The sequence below is a fragment of the Notothenia rossii genome (assembly GCF_949606895.1).
Source record: "Notothenia rossii genome assembly, chromosome: 4".
NCBI classification, from domain to species: Eukaryota; Metazoa; Chordata; class Actinopteri; order Perciformes; family Nototheniidae; genus Notothenia; species Notothenia rossii.
In genome coordinates, this window is record NC_136902.1 from 55,542,001 (window position 1) to 55,562,839 (window position 20,839).

Genomic DNA, 20,839 nt, shown 5'->3' on the forward strand with positions numbered 1-20,839 from the left:
TGGCGAATGCAAATAAAGTTGACCTCGAAAATCCTCCAGCATCATTGAAGTCTCCGGTTTAGGAACATTTTGGTTTTGCAGTTACGTACAAGGATGACGGACAAAGACAGGTGGACCGAACCAAAGCTGTTTGTCGGCATTGTTCAACTAAAATGTGGTTACGCGGCTGGCAATACATCAAACTTGCACACTCATTTGAAAAGGCATCAACCGAACGTGAATATCACCGGTACCAAAAGAAAAAAGACTGAAGTGCAAACCCAACTCCCACTAGCATTTAAGCCTCCACCACTCGCAAAAAGTTTAGACCGAGCCAAAGCTATTACAAACGCCAAGTATCCTTATGTTGCCATGTTAGCAAAGCGCTAACTGGCTGTATCTGCTACCTCTGTCCCTAGCGAGAGGGTGTTCTCCACAGCAGGAGACATTGTTAGTGCCAGCAGATCTGCCCTTTCGGCAAGCAATGTGAACAAGTTAATTTTTCTTTAAAGAAACATGAAAATACAATGACAAGCAAGTCATAATGTCAAACTGGCTGCTTTGGTACTAGTACAGTACAGTTCAAATACAGATTATTTCAGTTCATCGAAATGCTGCACCTTAATGTTTATTTTATTATATTTTGTATTTGAGTGAATATTCACAGTTAAATAATAATTAAAAACCCAGAACTAATAGTTTATGTTTTGTGAGTACTAGTACAGTAAAGTTCAAATACAGATTATTTCAGTTCATTGAAATGCTGCACCTTAATGTTTATTTTATTATATTTTGTATTTATTTGAGTGAATACATTATTCACAGTTTAATAATAATTTAAAAAAAATATATATATATTTTATGTTTTGTGATCATTTGTTCTGCTGTACCGAAAACGTACCGGACCGTGACCTAAAAACCAAGGTACGTACCGAACCGAAATGTTTGTGAACCGTTACACCCCTAGCGTTAAGTGAACTAAACAACCGGACTCTGGTCCGCTAAAATAGGTGGTCTCGGAACGCTTGCTTGCGAACTCTGGAGCGGTTCATTGCTGGTGTGAACGCAGTCTGCACCAAAACATAGGAAACGTAGTATTTACGTGTCACAAGAATGCAGATGTTTAGTTAAAGAGTGAAGCAGAATTAAGTGTTGAACATTGTTGTGTAAAGTAAAAATGCTCGGTCAACTACATACAATTAAGAACACCTTTCGTCTGTGAAACGCCCCTCCTCACTGCAGAACGTCTCTCATGTGTTATAATGTTTTTTAACGGACGTTGTCTGATTATATAATCATATGCGCGGGCCGCTAGTATCTGTTGATCTCCAGATTAACAGCAGCATGAGAATAACCTGCCGAAAGTGCCGATGCTCCATGGCGGAGGCTCCGGTAGAAATTGCCGCGATTTGCGTTTTTACCCCCTTAATGTCTGACCAATGGTTGAACAGCATTCCCGTGCACACTTGTGTTTAAAGTTTATAGTCCGTCTGAGTTTTGCCCATGTGAACGCAAACCGAACCTTCTGAAAAATGAAACAATGTAACAAACTGTGGTCTGGTGCACACCAGAAAACGGACTATTAGGTGTGAATGCACCCTAAGTATAATGGCTGGTTTTGCTTCATAGACTAGAAATTATAGTCTGACTAAGTGGTTGACATTGTAGATATTTTAGTTCAAAAACTAGTGTTTTAAAAAGGTCTCTTGTTGGTTTGAAAATGTAAAAAGTAAACAAAGACTGTTTTCCAGGAAGTGTTGGCTTAAGATTACAGTGTGTCAAAGGTGACTGCAAGAGGAAGTCATGACACAGCAGGCGTCAACAATTACTACGTACTACCATCTCTGCCATTACACATTTGAAAGGCAAAAATGTCTGCTTAACCCCGAAGGACAACTGAAATAGGAAATGCTGTGTTGTGAGAGTGCTATTACAGGACTTTGTTTGGTTGCAGAGCTTCTGTCGGAGGCTAATGCAGAGAAACCGTGACAGCTGTATCTAATGAGACATGTCCTCTGGTTAAAAAGAACATTATCACAAACACACACACACACACACACACACACAGATCTCATGATACTGTCTTAATCACATACAGCTGAACAACAAGCAACATGAAGTAAACCACAAGTGACTCAGCAACAAACTGATGATACGCATGTACCATATTGTTACTTCACTCTACTATTTATGTGATAGGAATGAAAACCAAGTAGGTTGCATAATGGAAAAAGAAGGTGTTGCAGAAACATGAGCCCTTTTTAAAAAGCATCCCTAAAATTATGTAGACAAAACCAAGAGGAGCTGTAAGTTAGAACGCAAATGTTTAGATCATTCAGACCTAACAGACATTACTGAAAAGAGCGGCTCACTGCCTGTAAAATACACAGTGAGCGTGTTGATGACGTTTCCATGTGCCTTGGTGTAAACTGGAGGGAAACAAACATCCAACACATAATTTACTCAAAAACAGAAACGAAAATAAGAGACGACGAGATTTTAGAACTAAAAAAGGGCAGAAATCGTCAAGCAAGTTAAAAGGATCAGCAAGAGAGTGGTTTATGACCAATTAACAAACTGGCTCTTTGGCAGTCACATTAGACTGCACCAAGCCCCAGGAAGTGCGCCGGGCGTTAAAGCACATTTTCGTAGCGATCAAACCGACAACTACCGTGTCTGTTAGTGAAGTCATTGGGCCAAAGAATACCTTTACCGATCGACTTACATTGGGAAAGAGACGTCTTGAAATTTTCTAAAAGCCGAATCCAGAGTTATTTTCACTTTGCATTTCTTTGACTGAGCTGTGACTGACAGATCAGAGGCAGGGCATAAGGGAAACTCAAGTGCTCATGCTATGGTCCAAGGCCCGAGTGATCCAGGTACTTTTTGTACCTCCAAATCAGTCAAATGTTTGCTTTGTGCACCACTGAGTAACTTCCATAGGAATGAACGGGCCCTCCCCCCAATGTTGTATCCAGTTCTCTTTACAAATCGTTGCTCTGCACGCTCTAAAGTGGCACCACCACTTCCATAAACCAAGGCGGGTACACTGAGTACGTGAGAAAGCTTCTGACATGGAACATTTCCTGTTGTCGATATATATGTTAAAGGACAATGTCCAGACCTGATTCTGGACATTTTCATGAGAGAACGGCTGACGTGGCCATTACAATAAAGGTATAAATCATTAAAAATGCATGGAGCTGTAGCCCTGAAAAGATACTAACACTAAAGAGGCAAACACACTTAAGAGTGGACATTGAATGTGCATGGGTGAGTGGCGGGAGCAGCAGAGGCGTGAGGAGCAGCACAGAGGACGGTAAGCCGACACCTGAGAGACCGACATCAGCCGAGACCCGTTACACACCAACACAACGGAGCGACTGTGTACTCCAGGTGGCAGCCTCGGAGTGTCCTCTCTGCTCAGCCGGATCCTTTCTGTAATTGTGTGTATCTGTGCAATTATGTGTTTGTCTGCAGGGGTCTGTGTTAGTCTGTGTAGTGTGTAGTGTGTCTGTGCTTGTGTGCTTGTGTGCGTGTGTGAACAGTGTCATTCTTCACACGGTAGCCCGATCTCCAGAAAACGCCACCTGTTCAGCAACATGGCTGGCTAACGTCTTAACTAGAATTACATAATAGCTGGCGGGAAAAAGATTGTGTGCCTACAATGAGCCATGGCAGTTACATTTGTGTTCAATTAATTTAACTAATAAACTTAACAAACACACATTACAAGAACAAGATGTTGGGCGAACAAATCTTTTACAGAAAATAGTCTTGCCAAGAGTCACATTAAGCAATATCGGAGGGAAGATTTTTATAATTAAAGTTGAATAAACAATTTTTAGATTAATCTCAATGCCCTCTGATGCAGAGCCAGCAATGCGTTTAATACCAATTGGTATAAATACAGAACTAGGAACTTGATCAGAGTGCACAGGTTTTAAAAAAAGGGCCCCGTAGAGAAACTCCAACTTTCTCTACACACACACTGAGGAAGATGAGGGCAGTGGATGCATTGGGTGATGGAAAACCGTTGTGCTCAAACACGACAGACGCATAAGGTAAGATGGTATTCAAGCAAGTAAGACTAGTCCAGGGGTCGGCAACCCGCGGCTCTCGAGCCGCATGCGGCTCTTTAAGTCCTCTGCTCTGGCTCCCTTGAGTTTAGACAAAAATAAGAAGGAAATAAAATAAAAGTATTTGTAGGACTATTTATCAGTGATGCAAACACAGGTATGGTGAAAAAAGAGAGAACTATTCGAAGCAGAACAAAAACAGCGTAATATACCATCTGACAAAGGCCTGTGCTATAATACTTAAATTAACTGGCTATTCTTTATAATATACTCAGATCAATAGGAGAAGTTATAAATCAAGGGTTTTTATTATTATTTACAGCGGGGGTGGGGAACCTTTTTCCTTTCAATTTTTACAACATCCTCAGAGGGCCGTACAAATGATTGAACTCAACCTCTGCTTAAAAAAACTAAAATCACAGCCCATTCATTTCGCCTTTCTTTCATTCTGTGCAAAGAAAAGGCAACCTCTTAATCCAGATATCTTACCATGACGTGCACATGCATGCATGCATGTGCACGGTTGTGGCATGACCACCAAAACAGAAAGATACGGACACAAGATGTGTGCAAATGTATTTAGTATCCTATCCATGTGAACATGATTTAAGTGGGGGGGGGACCTAACCTCCTCTAGGAGGGTCCAGGGGCATGCTCCCCCGGGAAGTTTTTTTTTTTGAATATTGAAGTTAAAAGCATCAATCTGGTGCACTTTGAGAGCAACATGAGGAGATCTATGGATACATCTCAACACCCATATGAAACAGAACTGGAAGCAGATTCTTCTTTTTGGATATTTTACAAATCACTCCCCTTTTAAACTCTATTCTTGTTATTTTTAACAACTTTTTTGTTACTGTCATATAGTATTTTATACCTGTTTTTCATTTAGTCTCTAATGTCTCATTAATAAGTATAATGATCATATCAAGGTGTGCCTTAACCTCACTGAGCTGAGGTTATTTGAGCCTCAGGAGGGAGCTCTCTTCCACCTGGTTGTAGAAAAGCTCTTTAAATTGGTTAGCATGGCTAGCTAACCAGATGCTAATAACAACAGATCGCCACTGTGCTTACAACTAAAGACACAGCCACGCAAACAGTGCGGCATGTGTAAGGCTCCTTATGGGTACTGCAATATTTGAAGAGCTGGAGCGGCGTTCCTGTGCTCACCGTCAGCACTCCTTTCAGACGTGAAGACACGTTACGCTCGTGTTGTGTTCAAGGAACCTGTCCTTGGCCAGGAAAAACAGACACTCGCTTGTTTAATTATTTTGCGGTCTAGATTTCTTCTTCTTTTTTGAAGTGAAAAGTTGTCCGTCAAATGTATTTAGTATCCTATCCATACTAGTCGGACTGACGGACCCCCCCCCCAAATGAAAACTCTTCGGTTCTCCACGAATTACACAAGTCACCCAAATCAGCGTTAAAAAAGCGGGAGGCGCCAAAAAGCGACTAATTTGCATCACATTTATATTTTGTTGCATGGTTGAAAATGTTGCGTATCTTGTATTTTGAGGTGATAGGCCTACTGTGGCTGCGTCTCAGGTAGAGTATTTTCATTTCCTCGGTCCTCGGTATCACCAGAAGTTGATTTGTCTGTGCCATCTTGAGTACCGTCCCATGGCTCTTATTTCTGCCTGAGGGCCGAGGAAAAGCCCCCAGGAAGTGCGCCGGACTCAGATGAAAATATTTGTGGTGGCCAAACGGCAATACTAAACTTCCGTTTGGTTGCCAGGCCCGGAAACACTTTTTCCCATTGGCTTACATGGGGAAAGAGTGGTCTGTAAATCGTTGGATAATTTCTTTTAAACTAACCAGTATGAACACTTGTATAGCCCTTATTACAAAAATTCGTTCCTCAAGTTGTAAAAATGTGCTTATAACGTTATTCCGAGAGTTATTTCCCTCTGCATTATGAACGCGCATCTAACCCACGGGACCGCGCCGCCCGGCAAGTTCATGTTACGTGTTCAGCATGGTCCCGACCAATCAGAGCACACTGTGCTCACAGGGAGGGTGGGGGCTGGAGCTACAATGAGCCGTTAAAGCAGTGGTTCTCAAACTTTTTCTGTCAGGCCCCCCCTTTGGAGAAAAAAAAAAGTCGGGCCCCCCCAAAACGAATAATCAGGCTCAGTGGCGTCGCCAGAGATTTATTTTGGGGGTGCTGTGGGGTAGCTTGACGTTTCATAGAGGGTGCTCAAACATTTAGGGTTTCCCATTAATGTACCGGTCGCTACAGTGGAATTTTCTACTGCAACAATCCCCACGCAAATACACAACGTACCCGCGACTGTTACAATGAAGGCTCGATATTCAGCTCACGGCATATAGGTGTAAGCAGGGATAAAGTGCTATTTTTATAGGTGATGTGTGGACGTCACATAGGGGGGTCCGGGGGCAAGCTTCCCCGGGAAGATTTATTTTTAAATATTGAAGTTAAAAGCATCAATCTGGTGCACTTTGAGAGCGAAATGAAGAGATCTATGGATACATCTCTCAACACCCGTATGAAACAGAAATGTAAACAGATTTACTTTTTCTTGATGGATATTTTACAAATCACCCTTTTAAACTTTATTCTTGTTTTACTGTCATAGTATTTCATACCTGTTTTTCATTTATTCTCTTATTTTTTTACAACTATAATGATCATATAACCGTGTGCCTCGGAAATAATTATTTACATTAATGGTGACCAAAACATTTGAGACCCACTGAGATAACACTGAGAGAGTCCTTTAGCTCTCAGTCTGACAGGAGAGGACTCTCCTCCACTTTGTTGTTGAAAAAACTCCTTATATCCGTTAGCGTAGCTCGCTAGCACCAGAAGCTAACAACAACGATCTCCAGTACCGGTGCGCTCTCTCTCTCTCTCTCTCTCTCACGCGCACACAAAATGGCTCGTTCCACACACACACACAGAGCCGAGCTTTAATGAAACAGAGACCCAGACGTAATAGTACTGTACTGCATCATATTATTTTCGAATCAATAATTTTTCAAATTATGATTTTTTTTTTTTTTTTTTTTAAATCTTTTTTTTTTTTTTTTATAACCATTTTTCCTCCTGGTCTCTCGCGCCCCCCCTGGCATGCCTCTGCGCCCACCAGGGGGGGCGCGCCCCCCACTTTGAGAACCACTGACCTAACCGCTGGAGTTTCACCGCGGCTGTCAGCTGTGTTTACTCCTGTCACTCAAACAGGACGCACTGGAGAAGGGGCGGGGCTTATATCCATGCAAATACTGTGGTGGAAACCAACTACGACAAAATTAACCTATTTTACCGTGATTAAATTGTAATACACGTTTCAAAATGATGCCAAAGTAACTAAATACTGATAACGGTTAGTACAAACCAAGCAACCATTCTGTTGGCTTATATTTTATTTTATCAATAAGGTATTTATATTGTTTTTCCCTTTTGAAACAGATGTTCAGTTATGCTAAAGTCTTTGATTGCACTTCAAGTCTAAAGTTTACATTTTAATTGTTTGGCACTGACTTTCCCTCATTGATGTTTTATATTTTACTTAGTTACGTTTTACTCTCCTTTTCATGTTCATTGATGTTACATCACTGCTAGTTACCTAAAACAGAACGTGAATTTTTATACTGAGAAACTGTGCCTTGAATATTTTATTTTTTTTAGCAAGAGAGTGCACTTTACTTGGTGAAGAAACCAGTGTTAACATTTGTTGTGCAGGGTGTAGGCCTACCTACTTGAACACTGAGTAAGCCATATCAAAATTCCTGTTGAATTGTTCATTCAGGGATTCATTGCAGAATTAAAACCAGCTTGAAATGGTATTTTGGTCTGTTACTCCTTTTTATTTTAGTTTTTGTTACCTTGTAGGTGGTTGTACTGTTAAGTAACTTGAAAAAGAACCATAATAACCGACATGAAAAAATATCGTGATAAATAATATCGTCTATCGTGATACTGCTGGAAAAATATCGTGATATTATCTTTTTCAATATCGCCCACCCCTAGTTCAGAGCTGCACTTTTAGTCAGCGAGGGTTCCTCGAGGTTGGAAACAGTATTTCTGTACTTATTGTTTATGTACACTGGGAATAGAAAAAGAGTTTTGCTTAGGGCCAGTTATGAACTTGCATCAGTGTGTGAGAGAGGTAGAGAGAAAAGGACGTCATGTAGGTGGCTGAGTGCGAGTTTGCACATGTTCAATTGTATGTTCTTAGAGAAAGAAATCCAGCATGTTCATCTGTGTGACACCGCGGGGCAGATCAGGGCTTTTGTGATCCTTGGACAAGTGAAAGATTCATGACATCGCTGTTGTGACATGTTCACCTCTGATGCCCCCATACAACAGCATTAGTTTCAAATAAAAATACACAAAACACAATGATAAACCGTTTCAATCATGTAGCTCGCTTAGGCCAACTGAACCATGTGTGATCAGTATAAAATGAGGCAGGAGTGCATTAAATACCCTGTATTAGGCCAGCTAGGTGGGCCAGTTACAAGGACATTTCCAACTTTAATCCCTGGAAAGGGATTCAGGTACCTTCTGTTTAGCCTCAACAGCAACTTCCCATGCCCATGAGCCAGGCGCTTTTCTCCGAGGAGCCCTGCTGATACTTGTCAGGGTGAAAGTAAGTGTGGATGTAAAGCAGGGCAGTGCTGGGAAAAGAGCTTAAGAGATTTAGCAGACCTTCCTGTAAAAGGCTTGGTTAATAGCAGGCGGTGGCATGTTTATAAAATAAATGTACGTTTTAGGTTCCCTGCTTAGACTAGTCCAGGGGTCTGCAACCTTTTTGACCAAAAGAGCCATTTTGCTCCCTTTTCCAAAAAATGTGTTGTCTGGAGCCGCAAAACATATTTCATAGCTTGATAGATTATAAAGTTGTATTTTTTGTTATATCATAGACAAAAACTACAGTTTTTTTGCATTTATTATTTATTACATTATAGAAAAACTGTTTACCTCTAATAAGAAACAAAGAACTCCTATAAGGACAATGAAAAAAATACACAGGCCTACTTTAAAATAAATTAAACACAGCACTTGGGGAGTCCTCTGCACATTTGAAGGAAGAAAAATATAATTAAAATGGGCCCACTTTGAAATAAATAAAACATATAGCTGCACCCTAAAAAGAGTTAAAGGTAGGGTAGGTAAGAATGGAGAAACCAGCTTGAGTGCGCTAGAATTTGAAAATACACAACCGGAAAAGATCTGCCGCTTCCTTCAGACTTCCTTACAGAGCCCCTTCTCCAACACACACGAACGCGCACATGACCAATGAGGGCACGAGATAAGTTTGTGCACAGATGGAAGGCTGACAGGTAGGTAGACTAACCAGTTATTTTAGCCGGGCCGGCTCAAATGATTGGTCGTGCTTTTTACAGCGCTACGGCTTCCACAGATTAAATGTGTTTGTGTTTATTGTCAAAGCATTTAATATATTCATTGCTATCGGGACGCTAAGAGCATTCCATGGAATATAACAAAAAGTGTTTTCTGAAATAAATTACATACCCCATTGAATTATGACTGAAGATCGTCAGCTGTCTTCCTCTTCCGTTTTTCTCCTCGACACGTAAAGGCTGCAGCACCTTTGACAACATCTCTCTACATATCAAACATACCGGTAAACCAGCATCGCTTGCTGTGAAAGCATATAACTCTGTCCACGCACAATTAAATCCTGTGTTCCTCCGGTACTTTTATTTTCTTTGATTAATCCATAGTTTGCTCATCGAGCCGGGGGTCAGGTTATTCACCTGCAAGAAAAGGCGCTGGCGCGTGACCGTAGCAGGATGTGACGCATATTTTAGTTGACCTAATTAAAACCGTTTTGTTTTTATTTATGTGTCTGGGGCCCCGTCTCAAGCTGCATCTCAGGTCGATTAAATGGAATCCTTGCATCCCTCACTTGCGTCATTTCCCTGCGTCTAGTCCCTCCCACCAGGGAAGCATGGAGAGACGCAAGGAAACCACGAGAAGCAGGGAAATGAGTTTTAAGCAAGCGGCAAACTCTGGGGAACAGCCGGGACGCCAATACGGAAGTGCAACACACTGCAGTTCATACATGTGCCGCTAGGGACTGACTGCAGAAGGAGCAATTTCCATAGACCCCCATGTTAAAATGCCCAACTTTACAGCAGAAAAAAACATGTTTCTACCCATGGATGCAATAAATATTATTATCGATATAGTATGAATCTGTGAGTGAATTGTTTTCTAACACGACCCTTTTATTTATATTAGGTCTTAGGGTTTTTGCATAAATTAGGGCGTGGTCACTTTGATGGACATGCCTCACTGTCAGCTAACACAGTGGTTCTCAAAGTGGGGGGCGCGCCCCCCCTGGTGGGCGCAGAGGCATGCCAGGGGGGGCGCGAGAGACCAGGAGGGAAAATGGTTATAAAAAAAAATAAAAAAAGATTTTAAAAATTTTAAAAAAAAAATCATAATTTGAAAAATTATTGATTCGAAAATAATATGATGCAGTACAGTACTATTACGTCTGGGTCTCTGTTTCATTAAGGCTCGGCTCTGTGTGTGTGTGTGGAACGAGCCATTTTGTGTGCGCGTGAGAGAGAGAGAGAGAGAGAGCGCACCGGTACTGGAGATCGTTGTTGTTAGCTTCTGGTGCTAGCGAGCTACGCTAACGGATATAAGGAGTTTTTTCAACAACAAAGTGGAGGAGAGTCCTCTCCTGTCAGACTGAGAGCTAAAGGACTCTCTCAGTGTTATCTCAGTGGGTCTCAAATGTTTTGGTCACCATTAATGTAAATAATTATTTCCGAGGCACACGGTTATATGATCATTATAGTTATAAAAAAATAAGAGAATAAATGAAAAACAGGTATGAAATACTATGACAGTAAAACAAGAATAAAGTTTAAAAGGGTGATTTGTAAAATATCCATCAAGAAAAAGTAAATCTGTTTACATTTCTGTTTCATATGGGTGTTGAGAGATGTATCCATAGATCTCTTCATTTCGCTCTCAAAGTGCAACAGATTGATGCTTTTAACTTCAATATTTAAAAATAAATCTTCCCGGGGAAGCTTGCCCCCGGACCCCCCTATGTGACGTCCACACATCACCTATAAAAATAGCACTTTATCCCTGCTTACACCTATATGCCGTGAGCTGAATATCGAGCCTTCATTGTAACAGTCGCGGGTACGTTGTGTATTTGCGTGGGGATTGTTGCAGTAGAAAATTCCACTGTAGCGACCGGTACATTAATGGGAAACCCTAAATGTTTGAGCACCCTCTATGAAACGTCAAGCTACCCCACAGCACCCCCAAAATAAATCTCTGGCGACGCCACTGAGCCTGATTATTCGTTTTGGGGGGGCCCGACTTTTTTTTTTCTCCAAAGGGGGGGCCTGACAGAAAAAGTTTGAGAACCACTGGGTTAGGTTGAGAATATTCGCATCGCGTCCATTGTGAACGCAGCATAATGCAGTTCAAAAACCACTGTTCTGACGCTTTTAAAGCAACTTCGAGATTTTAACAGTATCAGCAGGGAACACAGGCCGGTACAATTATTTTCGGGGCTTCAGGGTAGGATTTTCACGGCGGCCATGACGGCCATGCCGTCATGGCCCCTTGGTCTGGCCGTGGTTTCTGAACTGCATTATGCTGCGTTCACAACGGACGCGATGCGAATATTCTCAACCTAACCGCTGGAGTTTCACCGCGGCTGTCAGCTGTGTTTACTCCTGTCATTCAAACAGGACGCGCTGGAGAGGGGGCGGGGCTTATATCCATGTAAATACTGTGGTGGAAACCAACTACGACAAAATTACCCTATTTTACCGTGACTTAATTGTAATCATCAAAATGATGCCGAAGTAACTAAATACTGATAACGGTTAGTAAAAACCAAGCTGTCTAGTCAGGATTCAGACAGTATTGCACTTCATTTATTGTCTTGGTTGATTCTGTCGGCTTATATTTTATTTTAACAATAAGGTATTTATATATTTTTTCCCTTTTGAAAAAGATGTTCAGTTATGCTAAAGTCTTTGATTGCACTTCAAGTCTAAAGTTAGTTATGTTTTACTCTCCTTTTCATGTTTATTGATGTTACATCACTGCTAGTGCTACCTAAAACAGAAAGTGAATTTTTATACTGAGAAACTGTGCCTTGAATATTTTTATTTTATTTAGCAAGAGAGTGCACTTTACTTGGTGAAGAAACCAGTGTTAACGTTTGTTGTGTAGGGTGTAGGCCTACCTACTTGAACACTGAGGAAGCCATATCAAAATTCCTGTTGAATTGTTCATTCAGGGATTCATTGCAGAATTAAAACCAGCTTGAAATGGTATTTTGGTCTGTTACTCCTTTTTATTTTAGTTGTTGTTACCTTGTAGGTGGTTGTACTGTTAAGTAACTTGAAAAAGAACCATAATAACCGACATGAAAAAATATCGTGATAAATATCGTCTATCGTGATACTGCTTGAAAAATATTGTGATATTATATTTTTCAATATCGCCCACCCCTAATGTGATCCCATCATTAGGAGTAAAGTATGAACACCAGCTATTGGCTTCTTGTGATGATGATGATGATGATGGCATTTTGAATGTTTACTGCATTTTACCAATGCTAACTTTTTGATGCATGTTAATGCAATTGTAACTTGAACTCTGTCATAAACTGTTGTTAAATGATACATTAATAACTCAAAAGTTACGAGGCTTAAAGTAATGTTTGTAAAGTACAAAAAGTTGCTCCCTTTGTCGTGTCCTAAGGGAGAACCAGATGGTGTGTCTGTCATTGGCTCTGGGTTTCTGTGACTTTGGGTGCCAGGACTTGATGGAGTCAGAAGTGAAGTGACAGGAGAGAGGCTGAACAACAGAAGAGAGGCAGTGGTGGGAACAGAGAGTTCCAACATGCAGAGTGTGGGTCCGGGTGTGAAGGCTCTGGCTGTTTGTTTGCTACTGTATGATTGATTTACAACATGGTGATAATGTTCTCAGAAGATGACAAAGCAACAGGAGGAGAAATATCTCGGGTCGAGTTGTGTGACAGTGTTTATGATGGTCTTAGTTCTGCAGGAGGTTATGAAACAACAATTGTGGGAGAATGACTATTCTTGTGGTACTACTGCCTTATTAGGCCCATATTGAACAGCGCATATTAAGACCAAAACTCATCTACAACAACTTCCTTACTTGCAATAAATAAGCACTAAGTAGAGGGTTATTGAGGAAAAACTCTCAACTAATGGCCTATTACTTAGAATATGGTCATGTAGAATAAGGCATTAATAGGTGTCTTATAATGACTAATAAAGAGCCAATATACTGCTAATATGCATGTTAATTAAAAACTAGTTGATGGTTAATTTGTGTACCTTAATATAAAGTGTTACCCTCCCACAGATGAGTATTCATGGGGAACATTAGTTAGAATGAGATCAATTAGGGAGGATTTATTAGGGGACTTAATGTTAGGGCGAGTAGGACTGTCAAAAATCTGCGTAACATTTGAGATACAAAGGTTTTTTAAATCCTCTGACACTGTAGTTAACCAGTCCCAGACTTTACGATCTCCAAGTAGCACTATTTCCTTGTAGTCTAGTTGAGATAAAAGATTTGCCAACAAAGACAAGGAGTCCTTGACAGCTGAGGGGAGTCTGTAACAGCCCACCACCATGACCTGTTGACCCTTGGCCACTTCGATATTTAAGGCTAAACATTCGAGTTGTTTACTGATTGATTTGGAAACCAACATGGATACACTAAACTTATTCTTCACATAAATGGAAACGCCACCACCTTTATTAGGCCGGTCAGTACGATATACACTGTAACCATTTCAGGAGATGTCAGAGGCCAAAATAGAGTTATTTAGCCACGTCTCTGATAAAACAATGACATCAGCGTCAGTCGAGCTTGCCCAAATGCGGACAAAATCTTTTGTAAACGGACATTTTGATTATCGTTGTTGCCGTTAAGTGCAGTACCCTATATCTTCAATGGGTCAAGAGTTTTTTTCTTTTTCTTCAAGAATTCTTGGTAACAACTAGTGATTAATTGATATACAAATTGCCTTTCTGTGGGTGAATCATTACTTTGAACTAGCATTTACTTGAATTACCAGAAATCTGAATAGTTCATAGAGTAGAAAAATAGAGTCAACTAAAATACTGGGCATGACTTTAAATGTGAAAGTAAATAACTGTGCATGTGTGTTTGTTGAAATGGACAAGAGTGGATAAGGAAGGGATAATATGTATGACCCCTTGTTGCCATGGTGAGGTTGCTAACAAGAGTGGCTCGTGACTGAGTGAGCACAGCAATCATTCTGCTATCAGGCTCACAGGCACATAGCTTATTCCCAGCAATGCTTTAAAAAAAGTCTTCTTGACCAGTTTGGCTACAATGCACAATAATAAAGGGGCATCTTAACATGACCTGTTCTGTGAAGAGAAAAACCTCAAAACTACTGATGTCACAGCAGCAGCAGTAGCACTGATGTAGTAGCTTCATCAGGATTATTCCAGGGATTTCTCAGCATAAAAAGGAAGAGTACTGTTTCACACGAGAACATTCCTCAATCACGAGCAAACTTTTGACAGCATCATGGCAAAGCATCAAGCATTTATTAGGCACAATTATTGCTATACTATTCTGAAAGAAATGCTTTTATCCCTCCTGCAGTTACTAAACAGGAAGAGAGCCATCCCACATAAACCACTAAACACCAGGAGGCTAAAAACCCTGATCATAATTTGAAAAATATATGATAAGGTATTAAGTGACTCTAAAGTTAAATTCCCATTGTCATGACGGTCTTTGCTTACATTTGTATAGGAATAAATGGCCCAATCTTAATGCAGCATCATGGTTTGGAGTCCTACATTTGGGTGTTGGCTGACATAAACTTTCCAAACCATCCACAACGTATTCATATAAAAAGATCATAGTACCTCCTGGATTCTGCCATCTCTATGAGTGTTACTAGGTACTAGATGCAAGCTAGAGGCAATAAACACCTGACAGTTAGTGAGTCAGGAGCACGGTGAAAACCACATGACAGGTCAGTGAGGAAAGGTGGCAGCGTCTCCCATGGCACAGCCGAGCTCAAAATTACAGTAAATGCTTAATCTTTGCGTATGGTTTCCATTTAGAAAGATTACATTACAGCCTGTAGCCAGGACAGGAAATTATATTCAATCTATATTAGTCTTTCGGTTTGATTGTCCCACCCAAAATATGCTGTAAATCCAAAGTACTTGTGTCTGGTAAAAAATGTCAATGTGGAAACCAGCTAACTGTGAATCAGCACTACTGATGCCGGTCATTGAGGACACATAAGACACCGGTACAATATCCTAACATTATTTAAAAATCGGATTGTGCATATCATATCCTTTGAATACACTTTTATTGTTAGCTACAACATAAGTAGCTACTTGTGAAGGCTTTCAACCCTAAAGGAGTGAGTGATATTCAGGCTGCTGTTCCTTGGTGTAAGCTAGGTGCCCTTGAGATGAAAGGTGGGGGGGTTCTGTGTGTGGCTGCACTACAGATGTCAAAATGTGGTGAGGAGATATTAAAGAGAAGCGTACATGTTTACAAGAAATCCTGATAAAATACATCCTGAGAAATTATTCAAAAACATTTCCCCCTCAAAGTCCTGCCTTCCCAAAACCCAGACACTGCCACAGACAGAAGAACACCACAATGAAGGCAAGCCTGACACAGCACCTTTTGCAATATTATGCTACCCACTGCTGCCTTTCAGACAGCTTCATTAAAGAAGACACTGCACAGACCAGACAGGGTGGAGAGAGGAAGACAAGGTGAAGAGCTGGGAGTAAGGTGGTAGGTAGTCAGAGAAGAGGAGGGGTGGGTGCAGGGCAGGCTGGGTGGGTGGGTGGGGAGAGAGCTGGGTGGCCTTGCATCAAATGCATCAATTATTGATCAGCTGGTGGAAGAAAAACATGCGCACTGAGGACACCGGTGGATAAGGTGACAATAAGATTTCTTTTAAGGCTACCAACTAATGTAACATGTGCATTTTGTGTGTGATCAATGTAAATCACACCCAGTCCAACGAACCCCCCCCTTCACATGTTCTCCATCCCCATCCTGTGTGTCCAATTGCAACCCGTCCCAAATGAGCTAGGGGAGATTAGCGCGTCTGTGTCGCCTCTCTCTATTGCAGCTGCTCTCTGCACATACTAGACTAATCTCAGGGCCGGGGGTTAGAGGGAGTTATTACAAGAATTGTCTTCAAAAGCACGGTAACACCTAATAGTTACCTGTCCCTGCTACTGAAGGTGACAAATAGACGCTCTGTGTTTTGTATTATCTACTTACATGGTCCGGGTTCCGATCTTTCCCAGGCAGTGCCGTGCGTAAAGACATGTTCGTCCCTGAGTGCGCCTCTTCGTCCAAGAGAAAATAAATAAGTGGGCTGTAGGATTGTGTTCACACTGGGTTAAAAACACACCCCAGATTATCCTGGTTGTCAGTCACTCCAGAAGAAAACAGCCTCATACAATCCTCATTGTCATAGTCCGTGAAGGCAGCACAGATCACCAAGACAGTGATCCAGCTTTAATTGATGCGTAAAAAATTCTACATCCACCTCATGACTGTGTGTTGTGGTTGGTACCAAACTAGCCTCATCTGAAGAAATCACAGCCCAGACTGAACCCCCTCTTAGCTTCACACTTTCCCCCAACCTTCACAGGCGTTATCGGACCATTTCGGTGGACACTGGCTGGCTCGTTAATAAAGCAATCCCGGTGGTAATCGGTTTACTTCCAGCTGCATCGGTGTTGTTGTGAACGGCGAATACAACTCGACCATCGATGCAACTAATGAGGGTTTTAAAAAAAGAAGAGAAACAACAGTGGGCTCTGTACGACCACCGCAGGTTGAGTTGAGAAAAAAAGGGGGAGTTTCTGTTTTCCTGTTGGCTAGTGAATATTTTTCTGGGTGACAAACGTCAAAACGGCGGCTCCCATGGAGGAATAGTCACGGAAACAGAAGCAGGAACCGCCTGAGAACACATTTCGAGAAGAAGGAGATGTACGGAGCCTGGGGAAACCGATTGCGGTTGACCTGAAAGAAAGCGGCGGATGTGAAGCCTTCCAGTCAGTCTCTGGCTCTTCTTCTCAGCTCAATCCGCCCTTAGCACCTCTCATTCGGTTTGGCTCCAACTGCTTCAAGTCGCGCGTTTGAGCAGCTGAACACGCAGATATATATCCCCGAAAATATGTGTTTTTGAGCGAAGACCATAGAAAACGGAACCCCCCCCTTCGCCTCCCGAAAAACCCAGTGTGAGAGAAAGAGGGAGGGAGATAGACGTCAGCGGTAATGAAAGGCAGGGCTGCTGCGTCGCTGTCCGCGCAGGCGCACACACACGCGCCTTTCTCTCCTCTCCCCCCTCTATCGCTCATGCTTCCTTCACGTACTCATTATTAAATCAGACTTCCGGATTTCGGAAATCGTGTGTGAGTTTAAACTTTAAGCCATCGTTTAAGCCTATGGTTTAAGCATGAGTTAAGCATTATTTACGGACACTCCAGAGTTGTATACAAACATAAAGGCAACAATGGTCGTCTTTCCTTTCCATGATAAAGTATCTTCATTTTGACCTCGTGGAAAACCACCAAACTCCTATTTTCTTTACTTTTTATTTATCATGATCGCCTCGTGTTGGCTAAAATAAGTTGAATAAATGTTTAAAAAACATCATTATGATTATTACTTTGATGATGATGATGATGATGATGATGATGATGATGATGATGATGATGATGATGATGATGATGATGATGATTATTATTATTATTATTATACATTTCCTGGATATTTCATAGATATATATATTGTTTTTTTATTGTTAACGTTTATTTTATACGTAGGATTCTTGAGTTTTGTAGTACTTTTCTCTTACTGTTCTCTTTTGTGCTTCTGTGGAAAGCTACTCAATTTATATTTCTTTATCATTATCGCCACCTAGTGGCCACAATTATTTCTAGAGACAGATGTCAGTTTGACATTTTATATGTTTTAATGTTCCCCATCTATGATCATTTCTCTTACTATATTTATTGTTTTGCATCAAAATACCAAGGAACATTCCTTGAATGTGAAAACCGATATGGCCATTTACCTCATTCTGATTCAAATACATCATTATGTTTCAAAAGAAGTCTGTTTCTTTTCAGGGCTCCTCCAAATTGTGTGTGCAATATACATGCAAGTGTATACTTTTAAGCGCTTTGAGCACCAGGAAAAGCGCTATATAAATGACATGTGTTATTACTATTATTATTATTATTATTATTATTATTATATAAGTGCAATATACCCTCCTTCAATTTCACGTTTATTTATGTATTTTTCTCTCAGTTTATTTACAATTGGCATTGTTTCAGATTGCTCTTTAATTCAATATGGTCAAAAATATATAAATATACTGCTACTTTTTTTCCATAGAGTACATATCTGGTGTTCTGGTTTTGTTTTTTACTTATTGTGTTATTAATAACGGGCCAATACTTAGCCCTTTAAAAAAAAAAAAAAACCTGTTGTAATCATGTACATTTCCCTGTTGCGGGACAAATAAAGAATTTCTAATCCTGATTCTGAAATCTGCTTTTTTTTTTAACATCTAATGTATATTTTAATGTAACTAAATATGCACCCCTTATTTTGTAACTTTTCAAGAGCTTCATATTATAAATACAGCTGTGAAACCTACATCGACAGTGCACTTTGTTTTCCCCCTTCGGCACTCTCCGCAGATTAATCAATTAGTAAATTCCCCACAGTTGGGAACATTGACAGTAGGCCTACAGCTCTTGATTCCATTTGTTGCGAATAAGACATTTAAAAAAAGATAGGACTGAGGTGATATCAATTTGGGGCACAATAAAAACAGCACTCCTGAAGGACAAGGTGACTTAGTTATTGAAATGGCCCATGTGTGGAATTGATGAGGAATGAACTCTACATGTAATCAAGTCATGTCTCTGCGTAAGTGTCCTTGAACGAAAGGATCTCTAGAACTGCAAATGGGGTTATATACTTTTAAAAAGCTCCCTATCACCTTATTGAAAGACCTGCACCCAATCCCAGAAAATATAATTGTATTACTATTAAATGTACAGTGTATTTGACAGTAACATGACACATCCTCCACATTTACCAATAGCACAAATGACAAAACATGCATTCTAGCATCATATTGATTTATTAGCAATTAAAAAAATCAGAGTGGGGGTTTTCAATTCTGCTAAGCCCATATATTTGATTTTTTTTGCTTATTGTAATAAATAAAATTCTACATGGACAGATGGCCACATCTTGGAGACAATGTGTATTTATGAAACCAAGTAAAACAAATTATATGCAGAGGACAGTCTAATACATCTTTCTGTCCCTGTTTACTTTTGCTAATTTCCACATGGCTCACACTCCTTCTCACTTTCATAACAGATGGAGAGAGAAGAGCCCTTTAAAGTTAGTATATTTGTGACTTGTATATTTTTCATGACTAAATCCCAAATGATAATCTTACCTGGACCGATCGGGACCTGTTGGAGCGGACCCAGGGCCTCATCCTTCCCCTACTTCCCAGTGATGGATTAGACCTTGAGTGACCTGGACCCCCAGCAGCCTGAGATGCTGATACTGGAACAAGCAGGTGAGCCACAGAGCGTCAGATTCACTGTCAGCCTCAGAGAACTCAGGCAGAAGAGAGCGGAGAGCAGAGAGCTGCTGCTGAGATGGCAAAATAATCGATGCTGGAAAGAACAACCGGAGCAGCAGTCCATATTTCCATGCAGAGCCTGTTCTGAACACTGTGTTACAGAGAACAGCAGCATCATTATCACCACTGCCCGGTCAGCTGAGTATAAACCTATTAGAGGGAAAAAACACAACATGTGGAATTGTCAATACATCTAATGGGCTATGGAAAGAGGGAGGAGGGGTGAGTCGGTTTCTGTTGCTTTCTACATTTGTATGTGTGGAGGAAACTTCTGAAGCAACTGGAGTCAGGACTCAGAGAGACACGAGGAGAGCTGGAGCTTTGATGGCAAAAACTGATGGTTTATTTGGAGCTTCGGCCGGAGAATTCACAAGACATGTCACAGGCCACGAGTTGACCACAGGTTGAGATGCCACAATCAATTCTGAAGAACCCATGTATTTAGCTAGTTCAGAGAGAATAATCAACATTGTGCATAACAAGATAGAATGATAACACCTCTATCAGCTGACGCCAACAGGCAGGAACAGGGAGACAGAACACTGAGAGCACAGCAGCCAAGGTTACAGGTGCGTGTGCTCAGTCAGGACAGTATGAAATGATAAACTGGGTCAAAGTTATGGGCCTTGGGAAATATTTAGTGTGTGTGTGTGTGTGTGTGTGTGTGTGTGTGTGTGTGTGTGTGTGTGTGTGTGTGTGTGTGTGTGTGTGTGTGTGTGTGTGTGTGTGTGTGTGTGTGTGTGTGTGTGTGTGTGTGTGTGTGTGTGTGTGTGTGTGTGTGTGTGTGTGTGTGTGTGTGTGTGTAGAGTTAGTGATTTGTGCTGATCTGAGCACGTCAGCAGGGATTGATCCAACAATGTCTCATGTTGACCCCAATGACATCAACAACAAAAAAAAACGCATATTTGTGTACTTTAACACCCACTTCCTAACACAGGTCCTCACATTGTTGACATGATGTATTCCCCAGTTTTTTTAGTGTAAGCATCACAACTACACACTTCACCACCACCCAAATACCGGAAAAAAGAAACTGATAAACGCTGATTGCAT

The 20,839-nt window shown here is 41.0% G+C and overlaps 1 protein-coding gene across 13 annotated transcripts in view; it reads right to left on the reverse strand.

The window, feature by feature from the left end:
- The window catches only part of mark4b (MAP/microtubule affinity-regulating kinase 4b), an 81,148-nt gene extending 63,751 nt beyond the window's left edge, over positions 1–17,397 (reverse strand). For 7 of the 13 annotated variants that reach the window (XR_013807137.1, XR_013807138.1, XR_013807139.1 and 4 more), the window contains exon 1: positions 16,378–17,397. Coding sequence is in view for 9 of the 13 variants with exons in the window: in XM_079675042.1 (XP_079531168.1) it covers positions 16,378–16,425 (48 nt within the window). In the remaining 4 variants the exon portion in view is untranslated. The remainder of the gene's footprint in view (positions 1–16,377) is intronic. The other 6 variants (XR_013807140.1, XM_079675035.1, XM_079675037.1 and 3 more) reach the window with 2 other exon arrangements.
- Positions 17,398–20,839: the final 3,442 nt, after the last annotated feature.